General features: G+C 48.3%; 1 protein-coding gene across 3 annotated transcripts in view; it reads right to left on the bottom strand.

Moving 5' to 3' along the window:
- Positions 1-19,051: 19,051 nt before the first annotated feature.
- Positions 19,052-23,469, bottom strand: part of TENM4 (teneurin transmembrane protein 4) — a gene marked incomplete at its 5' end in the record, with an annotated part of 367,633 nt that continues 363,215 nt past the window's right edge. For all 3 annotated transcript variants that reach the window (XM_082013817.1, XM_082013818.1, XM_082013819.1), the window contains one exon: positions 19,052-19,833. In XM_082013817.1, the coding sequence (XP_081869943.1) occupies positions 19,075-19,833 (759 nt within the window). In that variant the 3' untranslated portion in view covers positions 19,052-19,074. The remainder of the gene's footprint in view (positions 19,834-23,469) is intronic.

Here is a 23,469-nt window from a genome sequence, read left to right as displayed (position 1 = left end):
GGCTATTGGTAACTGTTGATCTATGTGACAATAGCAATAATAAGGTTAACCCAACTGGCTCACAAGAGAGCTAAAAAACTCCTGGGACTTACATCTCGTGTTTGGAAACAGGCGGTATCTACCGTTCTCATATTAGCCAACACACAGAGGGATGTGGAACGAGAGGGTAAAGAGCCAGAAGTGATCAAAAACATACTTCACATCGCCTTTCTGTGAAAAATCGCCTACAGGACCGTGGTGGTGGGAGAAATGGGCCCAGAAGAGACTCACATGAGTAGCAGCCAGGGGCTTGCCTGGGAGCAGGGATACAAACCTGCTTGTCTTGGCCTGAACAGATCAGTGCTGGTGAATCCCATTCACAAAAAAAAAAAAAGAAATACCTAATAATTTAATTAAATGGGTAGCCTGATGTGGGGGTCCTACCATTTCATGGCATCTTTGAAATAGCCATCTTTTCTAGTATCTGAACCATCTGCTAGTCATTAATAACCCCTTGGAAAGCCAGGAATTTCTTTTCCCCCCAAAGACGCATAAGTTTCCATGCTTCCTTGACTCTTCATAGAGCATCCAAGAAAATCTCTCCCATCTACTTGCTAAAAACTATTTTTAGGGAATAGATTTACTGCTGAAGAATGTTAAGTTTTTCCTTCCATGCAGACATCTTCCGCGAGGCCATGGCACCAGTCTGTTCACTTGGGTGGGATAAGCACACATGGCCAAGGTTCACCTCCAGGAGTTGTCGTTGAGGTTGCAGCCAAGGGCAACCACCATCTGAGCTCAGCTTTGGCTCCCTTTATAGCCGGTGAAGAGCAACAGTCACTTCTAGAGTGTGAAGCATCTGCCCTACTGTCTCCATCTGTCTCGGGATGAGACGGACCATGGCCCAGTTTCTCCTGACTGTAACAGGAGACTAACGCAATTGGTGAATGGATGGTGATACTTCAGGAGCCTAATGGTGGACAGGATGGACACCTCCTTTGATCACTTCTGCTGGAGAAGGAGCTATCGTAGAATCATAGAACGGTTTGGGTTGGTCGGGACCTTAAAAATCATCTAATTCAAACTCCCCTGCTATGTCTACTATTACATGACAGGTCTGAAATGGATCAGTGAAAGCTTTGAGTTCACGTGTGCATGAAACTTTATGTATGCTCCTGGATGGCTGGTGGCACAGTGACCTCAAGGCTGGAACAAAACCCTGATGCAAAATAAATACATGAAAATGGACAGAGAGGTACTTACAGGGCTGAGAGCAGATTCAGTCAGTCCTTTTCAAAGATACTAAAAATAAGCACAGACACTAATGGCCTCTTCAACGGTTGGAAAGATATTAATGGACTTCTATCCTCACTGTCCACCCTCTGCCTAAAATTTGTTTGGTGTCACTGGCCAAAGTCAGACAATATTGCCCAGGCTAATTCTGTCTGAGGGAGTTAATGGGCAGCATGGGATCTCCTCTAGGGATTTTGGGCAGCAGAGCTGTAAAATATTTAATGAGAGAAGGACCGATACTGTTTCTAAATAGTCCAGAGCAACGCATCAAAACCAATTTTTGAAATGTCAGAACTATATCCCCTGCATACCAGTGTATTTTCTGCGCCCCCCTTTTTCTTTTTTTTACAGAAATAGCCTTGGGGGAAAAGAAAGGAAAAAAACCCGCTGAAATCAGAAGAGGGAGGGTTTGACGGATCTATATAAACCTTGCACTTGTTCTGTTTCAGCTCCTCCTTTTTCTTCCAGAGCTGGAAAATTTCGTTTTTGCAGTTCATAATCTTGCAATATCACCTTTGCACAAAACTGGGGAAGGTGTGGGGGAAGGCATTTCTGGTAATATCTAGTTGCTTTTATTGGCTCATAGGCTAATTCCCAATCTTTGTATTACGCAGCCTTATTTACATTACATTATCATTTCATTTATGGGCCCCTCGGAGCTCTCGATCACTTTGGGGAGCTCTCTAAATTTGCCTTTCATCACGTATTAACGAAGTGTTAATAGCTCACCCAAGCCCTTTTTCAGCAAATAGCATGTGATGTGTTTGTTTTGTGCGAACAGCCCATGTGCTTTGCTAATCTGTGACCGGCGGGGACAAGACACACGGCACGTTACTGCTAATTTCTTCTTCTTGCTTTGCTTGCACACCATGTCCCAGCCCTTTGGAGGCCAGCGTGGACCTTCCTGTAGCAAACTGAGCTCCCGAAGCTCTGTGCACCACGTCTGGTGGCAGAGGGCAGGAGAATAAGGTAGAGTCATTGAAAATTGGGCAATTTTTGGAGGCTGGTCCAAGGCAGGAGATCTGCTAGACTTGCACACATCTGGCAGCGGGCTTGCTGGGTGTCCAACAATCAGGTAGAGCATTGCCTGGAGGAGCAAGGGTGGTGGGTTAGCTCTTGCTGCCCAAGTTGGGAGGGCTGGAGGTCTGAGTCTGTGCCACGCTCTTCAGCGTGCTCAAGGATTTGGGGGTTTTGACATGCCCGTTACTGCCTGTCCTCTAGCAGTTAATTCTGTCAGGGTGTTTGATTCTGGTTATTGATTACTGGTGTGTTCCTCCACCCAGACCGAGCGCAAATTTTTTTGTAAATGACTCTGGTGAATGAATTGAGCTCCGTAAAAAAAGAAGATATGCATCCGTGGGCAAATTCATTCTTCCTTGCTCTTTTTTTTTTTTTTTTTTCTTTTTGGCAAAATGAGCATGTTCCAAATGCAGGGGGAGAAATCCAACCCTTTTTTTTCCCACTATGACGGGGTGTTTCATCACCTTTTATTCCCCAGTAGTCAGGAAACAAACATTTTCCATATTCCCTTCCACGTTGCCTTATGCAGTTACCAGTTCAGGTGGGTTAGCTGAAAAGGAGCAAGAGGATGAGGAAGGAATAAGAAACTATACAAAATGTGTTACATTTTCTGACTTTCTTTTTTTTTTTTTTTTTTTTTTTTTCTGTCTTCACCTGCTGCCTGACGCCTTCTGCCCTGACCCGGCAGCAATTTGGATTAGTGCTCCCGCAATACAGAGGATAAAATCTGGAACCCTGGGGGATCTGCTCCTGAGCACCGTGCTGACCAAGTACGCTGCTGCAGGATCGGGCTGCTGCACTCGTGCAAGTGATGGGAAAAGGCACGGTGAGGTACCTTAAAAAACATGTTATTGACAGGTCCTTAATAGCTGCGCCGGGCACGTTGCAGACCTCAGTGCCGGGTGAGAGACAGGGCGACAGGGCTTCTGCAGGAGGTTTTATCCTCCCGAAAACAGCCCTCCTTGAGCAACCCCCAGCCAAGGCAGCGGGGAGCTGTGGTGGCGACAACGGAGGTTCTTCTTCTGCGTGATGGACCCTGATCACTTTTGAAGGGCTTGGAGAGAAAAGCCTTCCCGAGGGGCAGAGCTCCTCACTAACGCAGCGTTCCCGTTAGCGAGGAAGGACTCCTGCAGCCCCCCCAAAGGCTGGGGGGAGCTTCTCGCAGCCTCTGCAGCCCTGCCTGGACCACGCTGTGTCGCAAGATCCATCACGGAGCTCGGCTGAAGGGATGTCGTAACGCTGAAGCAGATTCGAGAAGCACGGTGCCTCCTTCTTTTCATGCACCTCCCATGAATTCTCCAGGATAAGTGACAGGGTGCGACCCTCTTACAGCTGACCTTTTAATAGCAATAAAATCACTCGGAGGTGCACTTTATTTTGATTTATCATTGCACAACATAAAGGGATTATATATCAAAGGAGGCACTAAAAGGATAAGGCTAATAAGAAGAGACCAAAGGAAGATGGGGAATAACTGGGAGATGTTTCAGTGTTATTTTCAGTCAAAAGAGACAGGAAACCATGGCTTATCTTGAATGGCCCTGGGAAGGATTTTTTTTCTCCTTCCCAACAGCTGAAAATGCAGAGATCATGTCAAAATAAACTCGTGTTCAAAAAAAAATGTACAGGCTATGTAGAATCTATCTCCAATTACTGGAGTACTGGACATTTTCTGCAGGCTTCAGCTATGTTACTTTTTGTATTGAAATTATTTTCAAAAAGGAGATTCATCCAGAGCCTTCATACATTTTGGTTTTATTTCTTTTTTATTATCAGGGCCTTTTGACCCATTGGCATAGCAAATATCAAAAGTTAGACTGACAAACACTTAAAGATTTTCTTTTAAGAGAAGAAGTTATGAAAGGGGAGATCATTGCTCAAGAGCTGCTATTTTATGCCCCTTCCAAACATTGGGAATAAATGTGGGGGGGGTGTTTTCATGCCCCCGCAAGTGATTTGTACAGAGTTTGGGAGAGATTCCCAGCTGAGGTGGAGCAATTCCCATTGTCTTCGGTATTGCAGCAGGGCCCGAGGACCCCAGTTGTGGCTGGATGCTGCCCAGCGGTACGTGGTCTCTCCAGCGGATCTTGCCATGGAGCACAACCTGGCTGTGCCGGTGTGGGTTGTTGTCCATCTCTTAGCACCGGCACATCCCTTGTTGAGCCTTTGGGCACGGTGTGGAGCACCCACAGAGCGCCGGGGAAAGGATGTTAGAAGAAAACATCAAGGTAAACCCTTAGGTTTGGACTGAAGGGACACTTGCTGGTGCTCAACGTCTGCGCGGTGCTCTCAGAGCAGAGAGAGCGCAGACGTTGAGCCGGACTTGGCGGGCGGAGGTAGCCCAGCAAGTCCCCAGCTTCGCTGCGTGGGGTGGTGGGCCAGGGCCGGGAGCAGAGCTGGTCCTCAAGGTGCACCAGCAAGAGCCAGTGCGCTCCGCCAGCCTCCTTCTGCCGGTGAGAGGCTGAAGCAGACAGACAGCAACCGCGGCGTCCGGACCAAGAGCACGCTTGTCAAAAGTGACACGCGTGGCAACCAACATGATTTCTGAATCTGAGTTACGTTTGAATAGGTTCGGTAAAAGATGCCGGGGAAACTTTGGAAATGTCAAAACATGACTTCTTTTTTTCCTTTATGGATTGCTGAAAGTGAGTGTTTTGCATTTTTAAGTGATATTTAAAGAAATCCTCGTTCCATAACAGCCTTTTTGTTACAAAGATTGACTTACAGTAAAAGAAGAAAATTTTTTAAAATATGCCCCAATCATTCCGTATGAAACTAAGGTTTTGGAGTGAGCTTTTTGTCAGTGTTCAGCCAAAAAGCTGCCCAAATTCTCCCTTCCAGTGCTACCTGACCTCCTTTCTCCTCCACTTTTTTTCAGCAGAGCAACAACCGCATCGGGAAAGGTCCACTACCAGGAGGCTAGAACGCAGCTCAACAGCGTGGACATGGGAGATCACCTGATCCAGACTCTTCCTTCTACTGTTAAGCCTTAGAAACATTAACATTTCATCAGTTAAGGGATTTGGGTGGCAGCTCGGACAGTAGCCGTCTAAAAGCAATACTGGCTGCACGGCAAATCGGCTTTTTGGAGGGTATTTTGAGGGCAGCTGCTGTGGTTAATTCAGGTGCTGGTTGTGCCTGTATGACCATGTAGCCTGACCACTCATGCCACAGCTGGACTGCAGGCCACTGCGTGCCCGGAAAGACGTGAATCCACTGGAAACTGTGAAAAAAAGGAAAACAAGCAGGAACGAGGTCAGAAAACACGAGGAAGAAAGTCTTGTAGGGAATGAAAGGAAATAAATATTTCTAAGGGGGTGGCACGCTACTTCATGGGCTCCTGTCTTTGAGAAATCCACAGACACCTGTAAAGCGGATATTAGCAGGGCACTGGAAGTTCCCCGATGCTGGGATGAGGTAGACAGCAGACAGAGCTGGAGAAAAGGCCCAGATAGGAGCACGTGAGGTAGAAGGGAGCAAACACTAGTGGGGCTGTGATGCTCGTTGCAGTCCCAGCGGCAACGGGTACTTCAGCCCATTCCTAAATGAGGACCTTTGTGAAAGACGTTTTGGCTTTGCAATTTTATCTTGTTGGCTAGTTTAGGAGCTGAGTTCCTCGCTGCGTGTTTCTCGCTATGACACTGAGGAGCACTTAACTGCTTATTCCAGTAGTGGAAAATAAAAGGTGAAGAGGAAGTGGCTAAGTTCAAAAGGTTGGGCTGGGTTTTCTCCATCAAGCTTAGCTGACTTCGTTTTACGTTAAAGCCAGACTTATCTGAGGTGCCTGCCCAAGGAGGATGGTCCCACGGACAGGGAGATGGCCAGAAGACACAACCAGCCACCAGCCCACCTAAGACCTCAGTCACTTCTTCTCCGTTGGATGTAGAGGAGTGTGAGGGAGTGGGCTCTTCCTCTACACATTTCAGGTGGAAGTCTAAATTTAGGGTGGTGAATTTGGCCATCTCTAAGTAGTTTTATGTTGCAAAAAATTAAACCAGGACTGCTTTTCATGCCTTCCCAAGGGTTTTCATGGAGGAGTCTGCTTTTCCCTATTTGATCATAGAAAATATGAAAAATATCCTTGGACCTGGATCACCCTCTTGCACGGGTTCACGGCTAGAACCAGAGCTTGTGCCAGCACAGATGGCTTTGTTAGACATGTGAGGGGAATAAATAATAAAAATAAAAAAAAAAAAGACAAGAAGAAAAATACATTTCAACAGTCATCAGCCCTCCAACTTTGAAGTGCCAGGGCATGTTTGCTGCAGTCATTTCTCAAGGTCCCCACAGACTCGCTGAGAGGAAGAAAGCCGTGTTTAGAAAAGCTGCCAGACAACAAGACCTGGGGATGTAGGGCACTGAGCAACCAGACAGTGCTTTGCTTGCTCAAAGTGCACCTGCAGGCAGGAGAGCGGGGATGGGCTCTGTGTGTGTGTCTGTGAGTGTCAGGGGAGAGCAGGAAGGGGTGGAAGAGTCTCCTAAATGCTTATAAATACCTGAAAATCCATCTTGTGGCTGCTGCTCTTAAACGTGTGCATATTTTTATATATATACATATATTGGCTTAGACAGGTTTCCTCTTCACTGGGTGAGGAACTGGCTGGATGGCCGAGCCCAGAGAGTTGTGGTGAACGGCGTTAAATCCGGCTGGCGGCCGGTCACAAGCGGTGTTCCCCAGGGCTCGGTTCTGGGGCCGGTCTTGTTCAATATCTTTATCGATGATCTGGATGAGGGGATCGAGTGCTCCCTCAGTAAGTTTGCAGATGACACTAAGTTGGGTGGGAGTGTTGATCTGCTGGAGGGTAGGAGGGCTCTGCAGAGGGATCTGGACAGGCTGGATCGATGGGCAGAGGTCAACTGTAAGAGGTTTAATAAGGCCAAGTGCAGGGTCCTGCACTTGGGCCACAACAACCCCATGCAACGCTCCAGGCTTGGGGAGGAGTGGCTGGAGAGCTGCCCGGCGGAAAGGGACCTGGGGGTGCTGGTTGACAGCCGGCTGAACATGAGCCGGCAGTGTGCCCAGGTGGCCAAGAAGGCCAACAGCGTCCTGGCCTGTATCAGGAATAGTGTGGCCAGCAGGAGTAGGGAAGTGATCGTGCCCCTGTACTCGGCACTGGTGAGGCCGCACCTTGAATCCTGTGTTCAGTGTTGGGCCCCTCACTACAAGAAGGATGTTGAGGTGCTGGAGCGTGTTGAAAGAAGGGCAACGAAGCTGGTGAGGGGTCTGGAGCACAAGTCTGATGAGGAGCGGCTGAGGCAACTGGCAGTGTTTAGTCTGAAGAAGAGGAGGCTGAGGGGAGACCTTATCGCTCTCTACAACTACCTGAAAGGGGGTTGTGGCGACGAGGGTTTTGGTCTCTTCTCCCAAGTAACCAGCGATAGGACAAGAGGAAATGGCCTCAAGTTGCGCCAGGGGAGGTTTAGATTGGATATCAGGAAAAATTTCTTCACTGAGAGAGTGGTCAGGCATTGGACCAGGCTGCCCAGGGAGGTGGTGGAGTCGCCATCTCTGGAAGTGTTCAAAAAACGTGTGGATGTGGCACTTCAGGACATGGTTTAGGGGACATGGTGGTGCTGGATTAACGGTTGGACTTGATGATCTTGAAGGTCCTTTCCAACCTAGTGATTCTGTGATTCTGTGATTCTGTGATTTCTATGTGAAGGTAAAACTTTTTCAGTTGTGGGCTGTGAGCAACCCACTGAGCTCATACAGCTTGGTGTGTCTGCATGCCGTGTAGGTGTGAAGCCCTGAGCTTCCCAAAGCCGTGGGCATGCAGGAGACCTTCCTTGGCCCTGTCTCACCACATGCTGGAGGTGGCTTTTGCTGGTGTGACATCCAGAGGCACATGAGCACTGGGGAGGGAGCCTGAGGATGTGGAGGAGAGGCGGAGCGATGCCCATGCGCAGCATCCTCTTTTCCCAACTATTTGCCCCAAAGCAGAGCTGGCCCAAGCAAGGACGTACACCGTGAACAGAGGAGGACCGTAGGTCTGGTGCAGAACATGTCCAGAATGAGAGGCAAAACACTCTCAACGTCTAACCTCCTACAGCTGCTGTTTTAGGCTCCTGGACCAAAACCCAAGCATACTGAGATCCACCAGCTAACATCGAACTCGGGGGGTTATATTTACACAGGTGAAAAAAACCTGCTGTATCTTGGTGTCACCCATTTGTTGGGCTCTGAAGGTCTCAGTGACAAGCCAGTGACATCCTCAGGGTAGTTGCACCCTTAGGCCACCCTTGGGACCCGCTCCTTGACTGTTGTCAAGGTTTGGTGTACTTTCTTCCTGCCCCAGGGATGCTTATCCTGGGCAGTATAAATACAAAAACTTTTCAGGTATAGGAAGAGGTAACTCCTGACTGACCCTTACTGATCTCTTTGCTCCAGTGTCTCCTGCCATGAGCTTGTCTGTGGCTGGTTGATGGCCACATGCTGACGTGGACTGCCACGTGCTGGATTTGGACATCGAACTCATTGATGCTCAAGCATCTTCTGAAGTGATCTGAAAATCAGAAACTCCAGATTGTTGCTGCTGTTGAACATTTTGCTCCCATTTATAAACAAGCCCCATCCTACAGCCAAGATTACACACAGAAAACCAAAACAAGCCAGTTCTTCCCCAAATACTAGAGCAATTCTGAAATGCAGCAAACCCTGAGTATCAGTCCCACCCCGGTGTGAAGAAGAGCCTGTTCACCTCCAGTGATGAGAGACCTGGCCAGCCATTCCCAAATGCTCTTTGATCCTTGGAGTCTGAAATCAGCCCCTTTTAAAAACCTCTTTATTATGGGGGCGTGGGAGCAGTTTAACTAAAAATGCCATGACTCGGACAGCAAATAACGAGATACTATGAGAAGAAAACTCATCTCAGAAGAAGTCACGCCAGTGAGTGAGCGGCACAGGGCCTTCGAGTCACGGCTTTTTCGTTATTTATCCCCCAACCGTGTGATTTCAGGCCAAACATTTAACCTCAGCGCACGACTAGTCCTGCTTGTAAAATGGAGGTATTTTCTCTGTGGAGATTTCTAAGGGGAAACACAGCACGGGTATGAAGCGCAGCTATTGCCAACAACAGCAAAGTCCTTATTTTTTTATACGTTTCATTCGCAAATCCGCTTTAGTCCATTTTTCATTAAAATCCGGGACTACAGATTATGTGGAGGAAGATTTGTAGAAGTGATTTCACGAACATCTTTCTGGCTGCACCACGGGGTGTATCCGCACAACCTTCCACCAGCCTGTGACCTGCCGTGGTTTATCAACCCGCTGCCTTGATGGTCTCTGTGCCGTTGATGAGCAGTCCTGCTCGTTAAGGACGCTCTTCTGCCAGGCTTGTCGCGCTCCGGCTTCAAATTCAGGCCTTGGGGGTTTTGGAGCTCAGATTGATGGTGGACGATGAGGTCTGGTTGTGTAAAACTCCTGGGAGACACGAGTATCTCCTGGACGGAGAATAACAGCGTAACGATGAGCTGGCGGAGCCCTCTCAGCTCCTGCTCTTGGAGGCAGAAGGCAAAGCCGTCGTGTGGTCCCGCTCGCTGCAATGATCTGGCTGGCGACTTCCCCTGCCCGAGACACCCCAGGGTAAGAAAAAGTTTCCTGAGCTTGGGGTTAAAAAACGCCGCTCTGAGACTCGACAGGTGGACTCGGAGCCGCTCAAGCAGCCTGAGCAACGTGGCGGGCCAGAGGCCAAACTCAGAGCCGTGTTTTAGCTGTGGTTCTGTTTTATTTAATTCAGAGAGTGGGAGATGAGCTGCTCTAAGCCCGAGCATGATGGGTTGTTAACCACAAGGACACGGCGCTTGCCCTGTTCCCATATTCCTCCCCATCCCTCACCGAGTAAATCCTGACAAGGTTTAGGAAGGCTCCTGTTTTTACAGACTAGAGGAGAAGGAGATTCTAGGGCTCGCGGTTTACGTAGTGGGCTGGTGGTTGGAGCGGTTTCCCGGGCAGAACCCAAGAAACGCTCTTAAAACATCCAAAATCACAGCAACTGATGCGACCCCCTTGGCCAGACCGCCGCTGTTTCAGCAGGCTGTGCTCGAGGGAGCTCCTCTCGCCCTGGGAATTTCTCTACAAAGGGTGGTCACGTAAAAACGACTGGTCCAAACCAGGACTGTCATGTTTTGACAAAGACCAAGCTTGGCTGCTTCAAGGGGATGCACTAACGACCAGATGATTTTTTTAAAGCAGGCCACTCTTTGCCAAAGAGTCACCGCCCCTGCTCGCAGCAGCAGCTCAACTTTCCTATGTTTTGAACCTGCACCTTTCTGGAGGAGAGCTGAAGGCATTGGGAGCGTTGGGTTGCAACGTTGGCCTTTCCCGAGCCTGCCGGTGTGGCATCGCCGCGTCCACGCTGCACGGTGGAGGGATGGGAGGGTGCTACAATGCTATTTACCTACCCGGGCTGTCACATCGCGTCGCCGCATGGGTGCATACAACCATGTCACGACACACATCACCCAAGTTGAAAAGTTCTGGAGGGACCGATATTTCATTTGGGCTGTGTGATGTGCTACACCAGGCCGTGGCCCTGGTTTTGGCCCCGGGAAGGGCCACCAGTCTGGAGCTGCACCAGGCTGGAGCACTTGCACCTACGGGGATGCCCCACCAGAAGGCACATCACTTGTGTTCTCCATGTGTCCATTTCTCCCATCTGAATATAATCACCGTTCTTAGTTTTCGGTACTTTTCAATTATATATGAGATATGGTTGAAGCTTTAGTTGCTTTCTGTGAGGAATGCAGAATAGGACAAGCTTTTTCTGTGCTCACATCTTAAAAGCAAGGAGAGTCTCTTTGCAGTCTCCTGAAAGATAAGCCAGCGGCCTCCGGCTATGGCCCCTGTTAAAAACATGATGTGATAAGTCTTCTCTGGCCTGTTGAACTGGCATGGCAGGGTGGCTTTCCCAAAAGCTCTTGATTTACTACCCATAATATTTTGATTAAAACATTGGTCTTATCTAGCATGACCACATGAGGCAGAGCTAAACCTGGTTCACCAGGTTTAGTTCATTCAACTTAAAATGTTGCTGTTTCCTTGGCTACCCTTGGGGATTAGTCCCTGGTCCAACGCATTTAAATATAGTTATCAATGATTTAAAGCAGGGTCTTTTCTGATGACAAACCGCAGGTGGCACGACGAGCAGCAGTCGGCGGGTACCGGCGAGGGCAGGTCGCTGTCGCGGGGTGATGTGGATCCCCTGGCTGAGCACAGCCCGAGAAAACGCACGTGAAAACAGCCCGATGCCAACCAATGCGTCTGCCTCGGGGCAAAGGCTGCAAATCAGACCCTCAGGAAACCAGAGGCTCAGGGGAGGGCTTCAAGGTCGCCATAGCCACTTTCTATGGCAAGGAAGAAGGGATTAACGTCTTCCTTGTTGCCAAAAGTCCCCCATGAGCGCGGGAGCAAGACCCTGCCTTTCTGCACAAGGTAAATGACACTGTCATTCTGAAGGAAAGGTGGCCAAACATGCCAGGAGATGGAAAACCTAAAAATATCCAGCAGCTGGAAAGCAGTTTTTGTGCCGTGAGGCTGAAGGAGTTTATTCTTCTTGGGGTAGCAAAGGGACAGCGGAGAGGGGACTTGGTTGGTGACAGGGGGACATTTGCTTTGCGGGTTGGCTGGAGAAGCTGCACCAGGTCTGGTGGCTGGAAGCTGAAGTTGAGAAACTTGGCCCTGAACAAAACACATGATGCCGGTGGAGAGAATAACATCCCACCAGGAATGGCCAAAAATGGGTCGAAACCTCAGGGAAATACCTTGTACGGGGTAATATCCACCAGCCGTTGGGCTCCTGCCACCTAACCCAAGACGCGCGTGCAGAGAGGTCTGAACGGGTCCCTCTGGCTAGTTAGTGCCAGAGGAGAAAGAGAGATGCCACGTATTTGTTCTACCACAGACGTCTACCTTCAGAGGAGGGGAATTACACCCAGCAATGCTTGGCTCTACTTCTTGTCCTAAAAGACCCAATTTCACCTGGTTTTGGAGAGCGGAGCCCTGCCCAGGCAATAAATCCAGATGGCCACGGAGGGACTCATGCTCGTCCTCCATGACTGCCACCCAGTCCTGTGCCTCACCTTCCCATGAGGTTGTCCCCAGGGACCGTGCAAGAATATTCTCCTCAGGCTGCATGAAGCCATGTTTTCTGAAGTTATTCTCGATCTTTTCCTGCAGCACCAGAACAAGCCACCAGTGGGGCTGGACCAGGTGGCATCAAGGACCACAGGAGGTTTTCCCTGGATCGCTGTGCCAAGTGCTGCGGTGGCTTTTCTTCTCCCTCTGGATGAATGAGGGTCAGATGCACGTCTCCACTGCACGTATCACAAAATCTAATAGTATCTTGATTTTTTACTTTTTTTGGGGGTGGGAGGTGATAACTTGATTTTTCTGGTGCACCAGGTAGTTTCCCCAGTTTGGTTACCCTTCTGCTAGGATGGGGGCTTCCCCAGTGCCTCAGGATGCTCCCAATTCCCGGCATTACCTCTCGGATCAGCAAAGACCCGGGGGCACTTGCGATCCTGCACCCCAGGTGGGGAATGCTCCCAAAGATGGAAATTCGAGGAGTGGAGGGACGTTTTGGTCAACTGCTGTGCCGGATCCATCTCCCATGTAAGGACCAAAGAGCTGAGGTGAAGAAATGCAACATTTATTAAAAAAAAAAAAAGCTATTTAAACACAAAATATTTTTTTATTTGTCACCGAAGGCTACACACGGTCACTTCTGTCTGTTCTTTTTTTTTCTAGAAGGTATCTACATCTGCACGTATTTACAGCATGATTGTATTTACACAGTCAAGAATAGAGTATTAGAAACACAAAGTGTCGAGAAAAAAAAATTTCTCAAAAAATTAGTTCCAGACTTCAGGAAAATTATTACACAGGGTAATGACAAGAGTCTCCAGTGCTGGGCTTACAGATGCAGCTTTGATACAAAGTCCTCTTCTCGGCTGGAGCTGCATTAGAAGTCCTCACACAAAATAAACATATGTTTTTTCAATAGAAAAGTATGATTCTTTGACTGGTTATTTCAATAACATCTGCAAACTGTTCAAAGGTTTTTATTTTCTTTTTGGAAAGTTCTATTGTTTTCTTGAACAGTTTTCAACTCTGAGGAAAAAAAAAATTATATATATGTGTATATATTTTTTTGTTAATTTTCACTTGCGGTTTTCTATGCTCCCCTGCCCAGAAAGCATTGACCTCTGGGGTGGGAGTTAAGAGTGGAGCCATGTAATACTTCGAAAGGAACACAAAGGGTTGTGGTAATTAAAGGAAAGCAGGCAAGAGACACAAAAGGTTTCCCTCGTTTCGGTTCGGGTGGCAGCGGACGGAGAAGCGCCGCGGGAAATGGCCCCCGGGACGTGCAACGGCCCTTCGTCCGGGGCGAGGCGGGGTCCTGGCGCTACACGTCCCCATGGTGTCTGTTTAAAGTTTGCTCTACAGTTGCAAGGAATTTCATTCAAATATACCCTAGAGATGAAAAAAAACCCCACAAAAAAATTTTTTTTTCTCCTTTTTTTTTAATAAAACCCAGGAAAGTTCTTCACCATTATGGGGAGGATTCAAATATCTAACTATTTAATGATCATCATAAAAAGAGTGATTATAATAAAGAGAGATGCTGAAAAACTCGCTGTCCTGTGGAGGACTGTAACAACAGGAGCAAAAATGCCCCCAGGCCACGCTCGCTGTGGGTGGAGGAGCTGCCGGCCAAATGGGAGCCGGGTTTTACCCCACTAAACCCCAGCCCGGCACGGAGGCACGGCGCCCGTATTTCCCAGGTTCGGCAGTGCCGCCGGAGCAAGGAGGTAAAGCAAATAACATTTAACAACAGAGCGATCTTTTTAGCTCCGTTATTAACGTGATAGGCGCTTATTTCTTCTCCCCATTTAAAAAGCAGCCGAGATCCCTGGCCCTGGCTTCAATTACGCAGAGACTGAATCAAAACAGACTGCTGTGTCGTAAATACGAGGGGGGCCCCTCTCTGTAAATCGTAAAATTGAATTCGAAAATTTCATGTTAAGAGCCTTGTCTTTGCATAATGGATTGCACTGCCATCTATCATGGTGACACTTACAAGTTGCGGCTGAAAAAGTACTTTATTAGAATTTTTTTTTAAACAATTTTGATTTATTCTGGTTGCGCTGTCTGTATAATAGACTGAGCAGAATCTCACGCCGATCCCTACGCTCAATAAAGCAACTACAGATATATTACAGAATTCCCTCACCGTTTCTAAGTTACAGCCAAATGGTGTCTCAGGGACTGCTCCCAATCATCTGTGTCTTCTAAACCTGAATCAAGCGTGGGGGCTCTTAACGACCTTCGTCTCATCGGCTCCCGCCTGCTGGTGTTTAGAGCTGTTGGCCCGTTTTCATCGCGGCTCTGATCAATAGCTGTGATGACAAAGATATGATGAGCTGCATGATTCCCTCTGGTCACTGCTACTTAATGATATTTCCAAGTTCCAATCTTCAGTTGAAAGGGAAAAGAATAAAATAAAATAAAGAGCTTGGTGGAAACAAACATCGTGGCATTTCTCGCGATGCCAAATCAGTCTTGCTCCTCTCCCCTCAGGCTGAGCCCTCATGGCACTGGCTCATGCCTGGATGCCACAGCACATTGGTCCCATCACCGTTGTTCCTTCAACTGGAGCATGTTTTGGTGCCAGCACCAGCTACTGAGGGCTTGAGCTGTTGGTCCTTACCAGCTCCTTACCAACCTCTCAGCTCACACTGGAAGCTGCAGCCCCTGTTCCAGGCTGTTGGACTTTCTCCTCTGAGCTGTGGGCCTTGACCACGATCCTTCCCACCACCCTTCGGACTGGAGACAAGCCCAGGAGTTCAAATTTAAGCTACGTCTTTGCATTTTGGAGGGAAACTCCTTTTGGTGAAGGAATGAGTCCTCTTTTTGGGAGTCAAGAAAACGGTGACTTCTCAAAGTCAAGCCACGGAAGCACAAGAGGCCACAGTGACATTTTCCCTTGGAGATGGTCTGGCACACACCCGGCCCTTGGAAGAGCACCTAGAGCAATAGGACATCGGGGTTAGTGCCGTGGGATTTGCACCCAGGACCTCCCAGAAGCAGGGGTCTGCTACCCCGCTGCCCACGAGCGAAGCAAGAAGGGGCAGGCAGCCGCGGCATGGCCCCGTGGGGAGGCAAATGGGGCAACGCAGAGGCTGGGACGGGGTATGGGGTTGGGGCTTGTGGATAGCAGAGCGCAGTCCCTTGAGGAGGGCACGGCTCTTTGTGTTCACAGCCTGTTCCTGCACCTTCCCCAGGAGTGCACTTGAGATCCTGTAGAAAAAGCATTTTTCACTAAGGAAGGGGGAAATTCAGGGCTTTGAGACTGAAAATGTTTTTTTCTAGTTTTGTCATCTAAGTGGAAGGGTGAAGCTGTCACAGAGGCTGAGGATTCAGGAACATAGCAGCTGTCTTTGGACAGATTTGTCCCCAACACTAGACAGCCACCCCTTCTAATTTTTTTGGTTAAAGGTTTTGATAAACAGAAGGGCAACACCTACATATATATACTTTTACATATATTTTTTTTTTCCCCTTCTTCTTTGACATAATATCCGTAGTTCCCACGCTGGGTGCAGGTCCAGGAGAAGACACCCACAGACCCAGCGGGCAGACGGGTGCAGTCGCATCCCACCTCTGCTTGGGAACACTGAAAAATGCAAGCCGAGCTGCTTTCGCCACGGCCCGGAGTGGGATGGCTCCCGGGTCAGGGCACGCTGCATGTGCGCTGCGGGACCGTAGGACTCTTGAAAAACAGGTGAACTCCTCAAAGTCATTAGCTCGTGTAATAACCTGAAGAGTCTGTGTAAGGCTGTTGAGGTGCCATCTCAGTTCCAGTAGGAATATTTCACACTTGAATCCCTTTCCTTGGCTGCGTGGAAAGCCGGCCCATTTACTCTTGCATTACTCCTCTTAGCGTTGCAACACATGGACGGGGATGACTCTAGAAGCACCACTTCTCTTCAGAGCCTCTCGGACGGGAGCAGCGTAAGTGGGACGCACATCGAGCTCTCTCTGCACTGCTGGTCTTCGCTGGGGGTTTATGTCTTTTGACCCAGATTCCCGCGGTCTTTTTTGTTCCATGTGTGTTGTTTCAGATACTCAAAGCCATCGCAAGGTTGAGATGCTGAGAGGGATTTGTCGCTGGTGTGACTTGGGGAGGGGAAAGCAGGGAGCTCGGTAGCCTTGGGAAGAGGGTGCTGCCTCCTTTGAGAAGGTGGCAACTGCTGGTTTGGCTAATGCTGTCCCTAATCCCCACCAGCACATCCTCAGGGCAGCCGAGGCTTGCCAGGAGTTTGATTCCAGCGACGCAGCGGCCGTGCCACAGTCTTTTAACCATCCCTTGCCAAAGCCTAGAGCTGGCGCGGCCAACGCGTCTCCTCCCAGCCGGCTCTGACGGAGCTGGATGCCCTTGCTGGTCCGGCTGCCTGCGGTTCATTCCTGCCAAAGCAATCGAGGTCGCGTGCTGCAAGGGGTGGTTCAAAGTACAGCGCTGGGTTACAGCACCAGCAACGTCACCCTTGCTGCAAGCAGGAGGGACCACCAGAAAACCAGGACCACCAGAAAACTGGGACCACCAGAAAACCGGGACCATACCAGTGAGTGGTCCCAGCGTGGGTCAGCCCTGGGGTTCTGCAGCCACCAAAACTCTGGCCATGCAGCCAAAGGGATTAGGAGTTGGAAATTGGAGGAGGAACAGTCTGTTGGGGGAATTTCCATCCCATCACCTTCCTCCTGGCAAGCACCCGGGAACAGACAGGAAAGGCAGCCGGAGCTGGCAGCCGGCATCTACGGGGAAACCACGATAGCACTGGGGCTGCCAACGTTCTGCTGCTCCGGGAGTGCGTGCCCAACATACGCCCCTGCTTTGTCGGGGGGCTGGAGCCTGCAGAGCAGTATCAGGCGGTGGTGGAGGGTGTCAGTGGTGGTGGCATGGGCGCAGGAGGGCTGGCTCTGGGGACACGGGTGCGTTGTAGGGCTCCAAGCAAGAAAACTTGGCGTGGATTTGCACATCTCGGGTTCTCTCTCTGCAGAACAGGGAAGCAAAAACCAAAGTGGATGGAATAAAAAAAAAAATATCAGGACTGAGACGTTTTCAGAGAGACGCAGTGAGAGCTCCTCGAGTCAGGATACGTGCAGCGTGATCGGGACGGCTGCGCGGGACCGGCGTTGGCCATCGCCAGCCAGAGCTCCAGCGGGAGGTGGGTAACGCCTCTCCCTGCAGGAATGGCCCGTGCTACCACAGGGCTGTTTCAGGCAGGGAAGAGGGTGCTAAGCTCATCTCCTTGATCCCTTGAATTTCAAGGACTCTTGCAAATACCAGAGCGCAGAGGTTACGTGAATACAAATTACATTAGCATGCCGAGTAACTTTGTCAGCAGTTTCTTATTAGAGCACTTGGTCCCCTCTGTAGTGGGCACTGCCATTTATCCTCCCCCTTCCCCACTGCTAACAGTCAACTGGGCTCTCCGTTTAATTCCAGCTTGTGTAAGAAACAGCGAGAGGGTTGATTCCAATATTCCCCTTGTCCCACCACGCACAAGCTGTTGCTACTTACTAAACATTTTAAAATCCCTGCTGCCAAAGTCCCCAGGAGACGTTTATCTGCCATAGTCATAAACGACTTGCCAGCATGCTACTCAAAACTGCGTTTCCCAGCCAATAAATACAAGCTCCAGAATCAGGAAAAGCAGGGTTTGGCTTGCGCTGGTTTTCAGTGGTATGTCACTGGGATACTATAACTACTTTTAAATTCAAATCAGCTTCCTAAAAATTAACTGGTTTTATCAGATACAGCACAGTGGACTGTTAAACACGTAGCCTCGTGTACTGAAACACTATACATTTAATGAAGTTATGCCATTAGCAAATGTACAACATGGGTGCATTAAATCCACCTGTAGAACAGCTCTACGTATGAGAGAGAGGATTTATTTTAGCTTTTCTCAGTAGAGCAGGAGTCCCTTTCTTGGCTTTTGCTAGGTGTTTTAACTAAAGCCAGGATTTGCGCACACACAAAAAACCCAACAAGTATCTACTTTGATAATGAAAAAAGACCGATTTTTTTTCTTTTTTTATTCCAGTTCAGGAAGGAAGAGAATCATCTTGCAAGTTAATATAATCAGCTCCTTCGCCTCTATAATCTACTTCTGCTCAGTAGGAGCCCCCTCAAAAACACTTTATGTCCCAAGTGAAACGTGAAAACTACTGGTAAGGTCTCTTTTGAGGCACATGATTTGGACGGTCGCTTTCGGAGTATCGCAATCAGCGTTGTCTTCCATCTCCTTTCTTCTCGGAAGAGCTCCCTGGCACGCCGTGGGCTCCCCGTGTTTCGGGTGGAAGGCTATCTGTCCCTGCCCCAAATCAGAAAGGGTTAGGATGACACAAGTTAGCACAGACACCCATTTCGCACTTCACACCTAAGGACGTACGTTGACGACTCCCCACTTCAAATTCCTCACAAAGGAGGGGGGGGGGGAACCCAAAAAAAGGACAAGAGACAGTAAATTTCACTGTGATCACACTACGGCAAAATATACCTTCCGTTCATTGCAAAAAATGCGTGAAGGCCAAATAAAAGAGAAAAAAAAGAAGTATGTTGCATGAGTTACAGTGCAACCGTATTATTCCTTCTCTTTCTATTTTTCTCCCCCCCGCCTCGTTCAGTTTAGAAAAAGGATTGAGTACAACACAGTCAGGTAAGTGGCCACAAAAGAGTAGCTGTCTTTGGCAAGAAGTCACCGCATCGACCCTCTCTGTCACCTTCTGCCCATCTCGCTCTGTCTCATGAAGTGGATGTTGTTGGCGCTGTCTGAGAGTTCGGGGTACTGCTCCACTGAGATCACAAAATAGCCGTCGTAGCCCTGCACCCGGCCCGTGTTTAGCAATTGTTGCTTCTCCCCTTCTGTCCACGAGCGAATACCCTCCTCCCCATCCCGCAGTCTCTGCTGTTCCCGGGACCAAGCTTGGGTGACGGCACGCTGTCGGGCCAGCTCCAGGACACGGGCCTTCTCCTCGTCCAAGGTGGTCCCGTAGCGAGTGTTTAGACACAGTGCACCATGCTGGAGCTGGATGTCCGTGTAACGTCTAGTCCTTCCACTTAGCACTGTGTTGATCTGAGACACCGTCACGTTCACACCGTTCTCCAGGGTCCTCCGCCCGCCGCTGAGGCCCAAGATGGACAGGTCACCCTCCGATGGCCCTTGCTTAATGAAATAGTGTGTGTCCACCCCGTCGATGGTGAAGTGCAAGTTCTCCAGGTAATGGGCGTTGTTCAGGATGGCCGCGATCCTCCGCCCATCCTCGTTGGCCACACTGATAATGTCAGTGGCCACGCGCCCGTCCTTCATGGCAAACTTGACGCCTTTGCCGAAGATAGAGCCGCCGGAGGCAAAGTTCTTGTTCTTCTTGACCTGCTGGCACCCGGCGATGCTGGAGCTGTAGATCTGTTCAAAGCGCTCAAGAGTGACAAAGGCTTTCAGCTGCTTCTGCACTTCACATTGGATCCCCAAAATTGACTAAGCAGGGAGAGAAAGAAGAGAAAGACATGTTAGAAAGAGAAGCCCCATGACCAAAGGCATTATTAGCATGCTGGAGACCAGCAGAACATCCTGGAAACATCTAAGGAGGACATAAGTTTTTTTTTTCCCTTATCACCTTTTTTTTCAGATTTTTAATTCTTTTTAATGGAAGAGACATGTTGTCAGGTTATTCCCCCTAATGCTCATTGTTTCAATAAACTGAACTGTTTTTACTCTTACAGACTGAAGGAGGTAGAGGTAGAAAAGGATTTTTTGCCTCACAGGCATGAGGGTCTAGTTTGGACTCTCCCACCTGGCTGAGCACATGCAATTATTTTGTGCTTCAGTATTCTTCATCTGCACATATTCATAAAGAATCTTGTGGCCATGATGCTTTATAAAATGCTTTCAGTTTTTCTGTGAAAAAGCATGAAAGGTTTTGTAAAACTTCCCTCTATTTCAACTTCACTTTGTAAGTCCTTGTGCTACCTTCAAAAGCCTGGCACCACAGGTATGACCCTCAAAGTAGTCATAACCCCTCCGCATCCCATTTCAACCTGGCCAAAGCAGGTTGTTCAGAACTCAAGGAAGGCCCTAAATCCAACTCCTGTTTCTGGCAAACCCTCTACAATGTGCCAGGCTCCCTGAGCTAAGCCCAACCACACCTGATGCTCGAGTTTTGGCTTATACTGCTGAGGGAAATCAGCCTGGATCATTTGCAGTCAGGTGCAATAGAAAGTCACTTTTCTTGTTAGCGTATAATGGAGCAAGCACACAGCGAGTCAGCAGCTCATCATTACTGCAAAATGTCTTTGGAAATGCTCTCATCAATTCATGGCAGCGCAGGTTTCTTACAGACCCCTGTTCGCGAACAATTATTTGCTCAAATCTCACAAAAGCAAGAGGATGCTACGACAAAACTCTCCTGGCACTGCCAGCAGCTCAGTTCAATAATGTAACGACATCCAGGATTAAAAATAGGCTACAAAGAAAAGTTTGCTGCACTCCAATTATTTCGAGGAAATCTAACATCTATGAGGGATATTGCCTTAAACCTAAACAAGCTAAAGGTTCACATCCTTCCCTGGGTGTGGGAAGACACTTCAGACAATGCAGGCATTTCAGCATGGACCCCTCAACTAATACTTGTAACATGGTGAGGGAAGGGAAATAAACCCTCATTTCCATGGTGGCCGTTTCCAGGCAAGGGTCTCAAAGCATCAAGGACATAAAATACAGGATTTAGCATTGCAACTCACTCAGAGGTTATGAGCAATTTTGATCTATAGAGGAGAAAACTATACAAGAACTCACAACTTCAAAAGCACGTTTGGGGCTGTAAAGCATTAGAATACCTAAGACCCAGGACTGACTTTTATTCAAAGTGCCAGGAAGGCTGGAGTCGCTCCTGCTTTTCCCCTTTTGATCAACGGCACAGTAGCTGGAGCAGGAACCAGTCACCCAGGAAAGAGAAGCTCTCTCTGATTCTCCCCATACTGCCTGTGGGGGACCTCGCACACAGCACAGAGAGTGATATAATGAACAGACTGATAGGGAGCCAAGCCTAGCTCCCCGGCCAACTGCACAAGTGCTCTAATTATGCAAAAAATGGACGTAATTAATGTAGATGTCACCAATGATGGACATGGAGCAATTAGGTTTCTAGGCTCCATGAAACACCATTCTAAATAAGTGTATTCTGCACAGCCTTGATTAGCTATTTCCTCTTCAGAGAGGTTTAAATGGAGAGGTATTCTTCTCAGGTGCACCTCACATGGATTGACTCTAGGTGGTCCTGCCCCACTATCCAAGCACACTGCAATGCTCTTCCAACTCACCCCAGTAACTTTTACAAGCAATAGGAAAAGGCATTTCTCACTACTCATGCTGAATCACTATTTGGTGCAAGCTCCTTCACTCAGGGATGTAAATCACGTCTTCTGCGCTACGTTGCTATGTCCTGGGGTCATTTATGTATCACCATTTAAATTTATATCACCATGTTTACCAGCAGTTGACTGCTAGGGGGTCCCTGGAATTAATTGCAGCATCTACTGATTATCGGCTTGGGGAAGAGAGCTCTGGGAGGTCAGACAAGCACTGGGCATGGGAGAATAATTCCTACCAGTAATGTCCCCCATTCTCCTTCTATTTTGCCTTCATAGCCAGTCCTTACTCTTGACGAGCTGCAGGAATTCTATCGCCTTTTCAATTCTGGGCAAATTATTAGGTATTGATCCCCTGTGATTGCCTCCAAGTTAGGTTGCCCAACAAATCAGTGTGTTGAGACACCACTCTCTTGTGTTTTCTTCTGATCCCAAATGAAAACTGAGTTTTCAACAAGCTCTGAAAATCTGCCGATGCTGCAAGATAGACACTATGATATGACATAATCTACTGTGTCTCGCACAAGTAGGACATGCGGTTCGTAACTGTATGTTTATACTGCTAAATGAAAGAAGGTGGGAAGGCGAGATGTTGTATTGCACCTTTTATCATCCACACTGGTTAATTTTTATTCTAACTTCTGGCTTGGTTTTGGACTCCTGCAACTGCTTTCTCCAAGACATGTTTTCCTGACTCCCCAGGTCACTGCTACGTAGCCTCAGTGTCCAGGATTGGTCTTAGACTTCTTTTACTTAGCTGTAGAGACATACTCTAAAATGAGATTAGGGAGTCTTGTGAGGACAACAGTAGTACAACAAAGTTTAAGGGTGGATGGTGTCCTTTTGTTTGCCATTAATTCAGGACAGATGGTGGCCTGGTTGGCACACGCTGTGATACAACAAGTATCACAGCCAACATCCGTGCCATGATCTACCTTCCTCAAGCTCCATAGACCAGTACCTAGGACCTTCTGGCCTGAGGTAATTTTCTATTTTCCATTTTATGTTCAAATTCTCCATAGCTTTGAATTTCAGATGAGTAATTGACTGTTATAAAAGGAAACCCTGATTTTTAAAGTTGTTTTTTGGTTTTTTTTTGTTGTTGTTTGTTTGTTTGTTTTGTTTTTACAATTTATGACCTAATAACAGAATACTGGACCTTTCCTTGATCTAGTTTCATACTGCCTTTGTGATATTATACCAAGTCATACAATTTCCACAGCTGCACCGTTCATCTGCATGCCATTTAGAAAGAAAACAAACAGCAACCATGCCACTACTGGCAGGAATTTGAGGTTTAAGGGATTACACATGACCTAACAGCAATGGAACTGTCAATTCCTGCCCGGGGACACCTGGTTTGTTGGTCCTGTTGGTCTGCATCCAAGAGGGCATCTCCTCTTCTATACTGGGAAAGCATTTCTCATGTTGCATGTGCAACTGTTACTGGCACTATTCCTGGTGGCTGAAACAGAGAAAATGTCTGACCAAAGCCACAGAATTGGGAATCTCTTGACCTCCAGTCATATGCCTGCTTAGAGACACTGTAGGTGGGAGGTTTCTGAAGTTGGGGACTTGAACTGCCTTTGTTGGCAAAGAAACTGAGCAGTTCCTGTCAACCTGTGGCTGTCCCAGCCTTCTGTGCACCCGCTTTTCACGCACACTGTAGTCAGCGTTGACTGCAGGACTGTTTCAGTTGCCCATAAGCCAACACACAGATGTCTAGTGTGAGTTGAGATGTCCTAGG

This window comes from Phaethon aethereus, assembly GCF_964289735.1.
Source record: "Phaethon aethereus genome assembly, chromosome: 1".
Lineage (NCBI taxonomy): Eukaryota > Metazoa > Chordata > Aves > Phaethontiformes > Phaethontidae > Phaethon > Phaethon aethereus.
The sequence above is the reverse complement of the archived record's forward strand: the minus strand, read 5'-3'. Positions and strand labels throughout refer to the sequence as shown.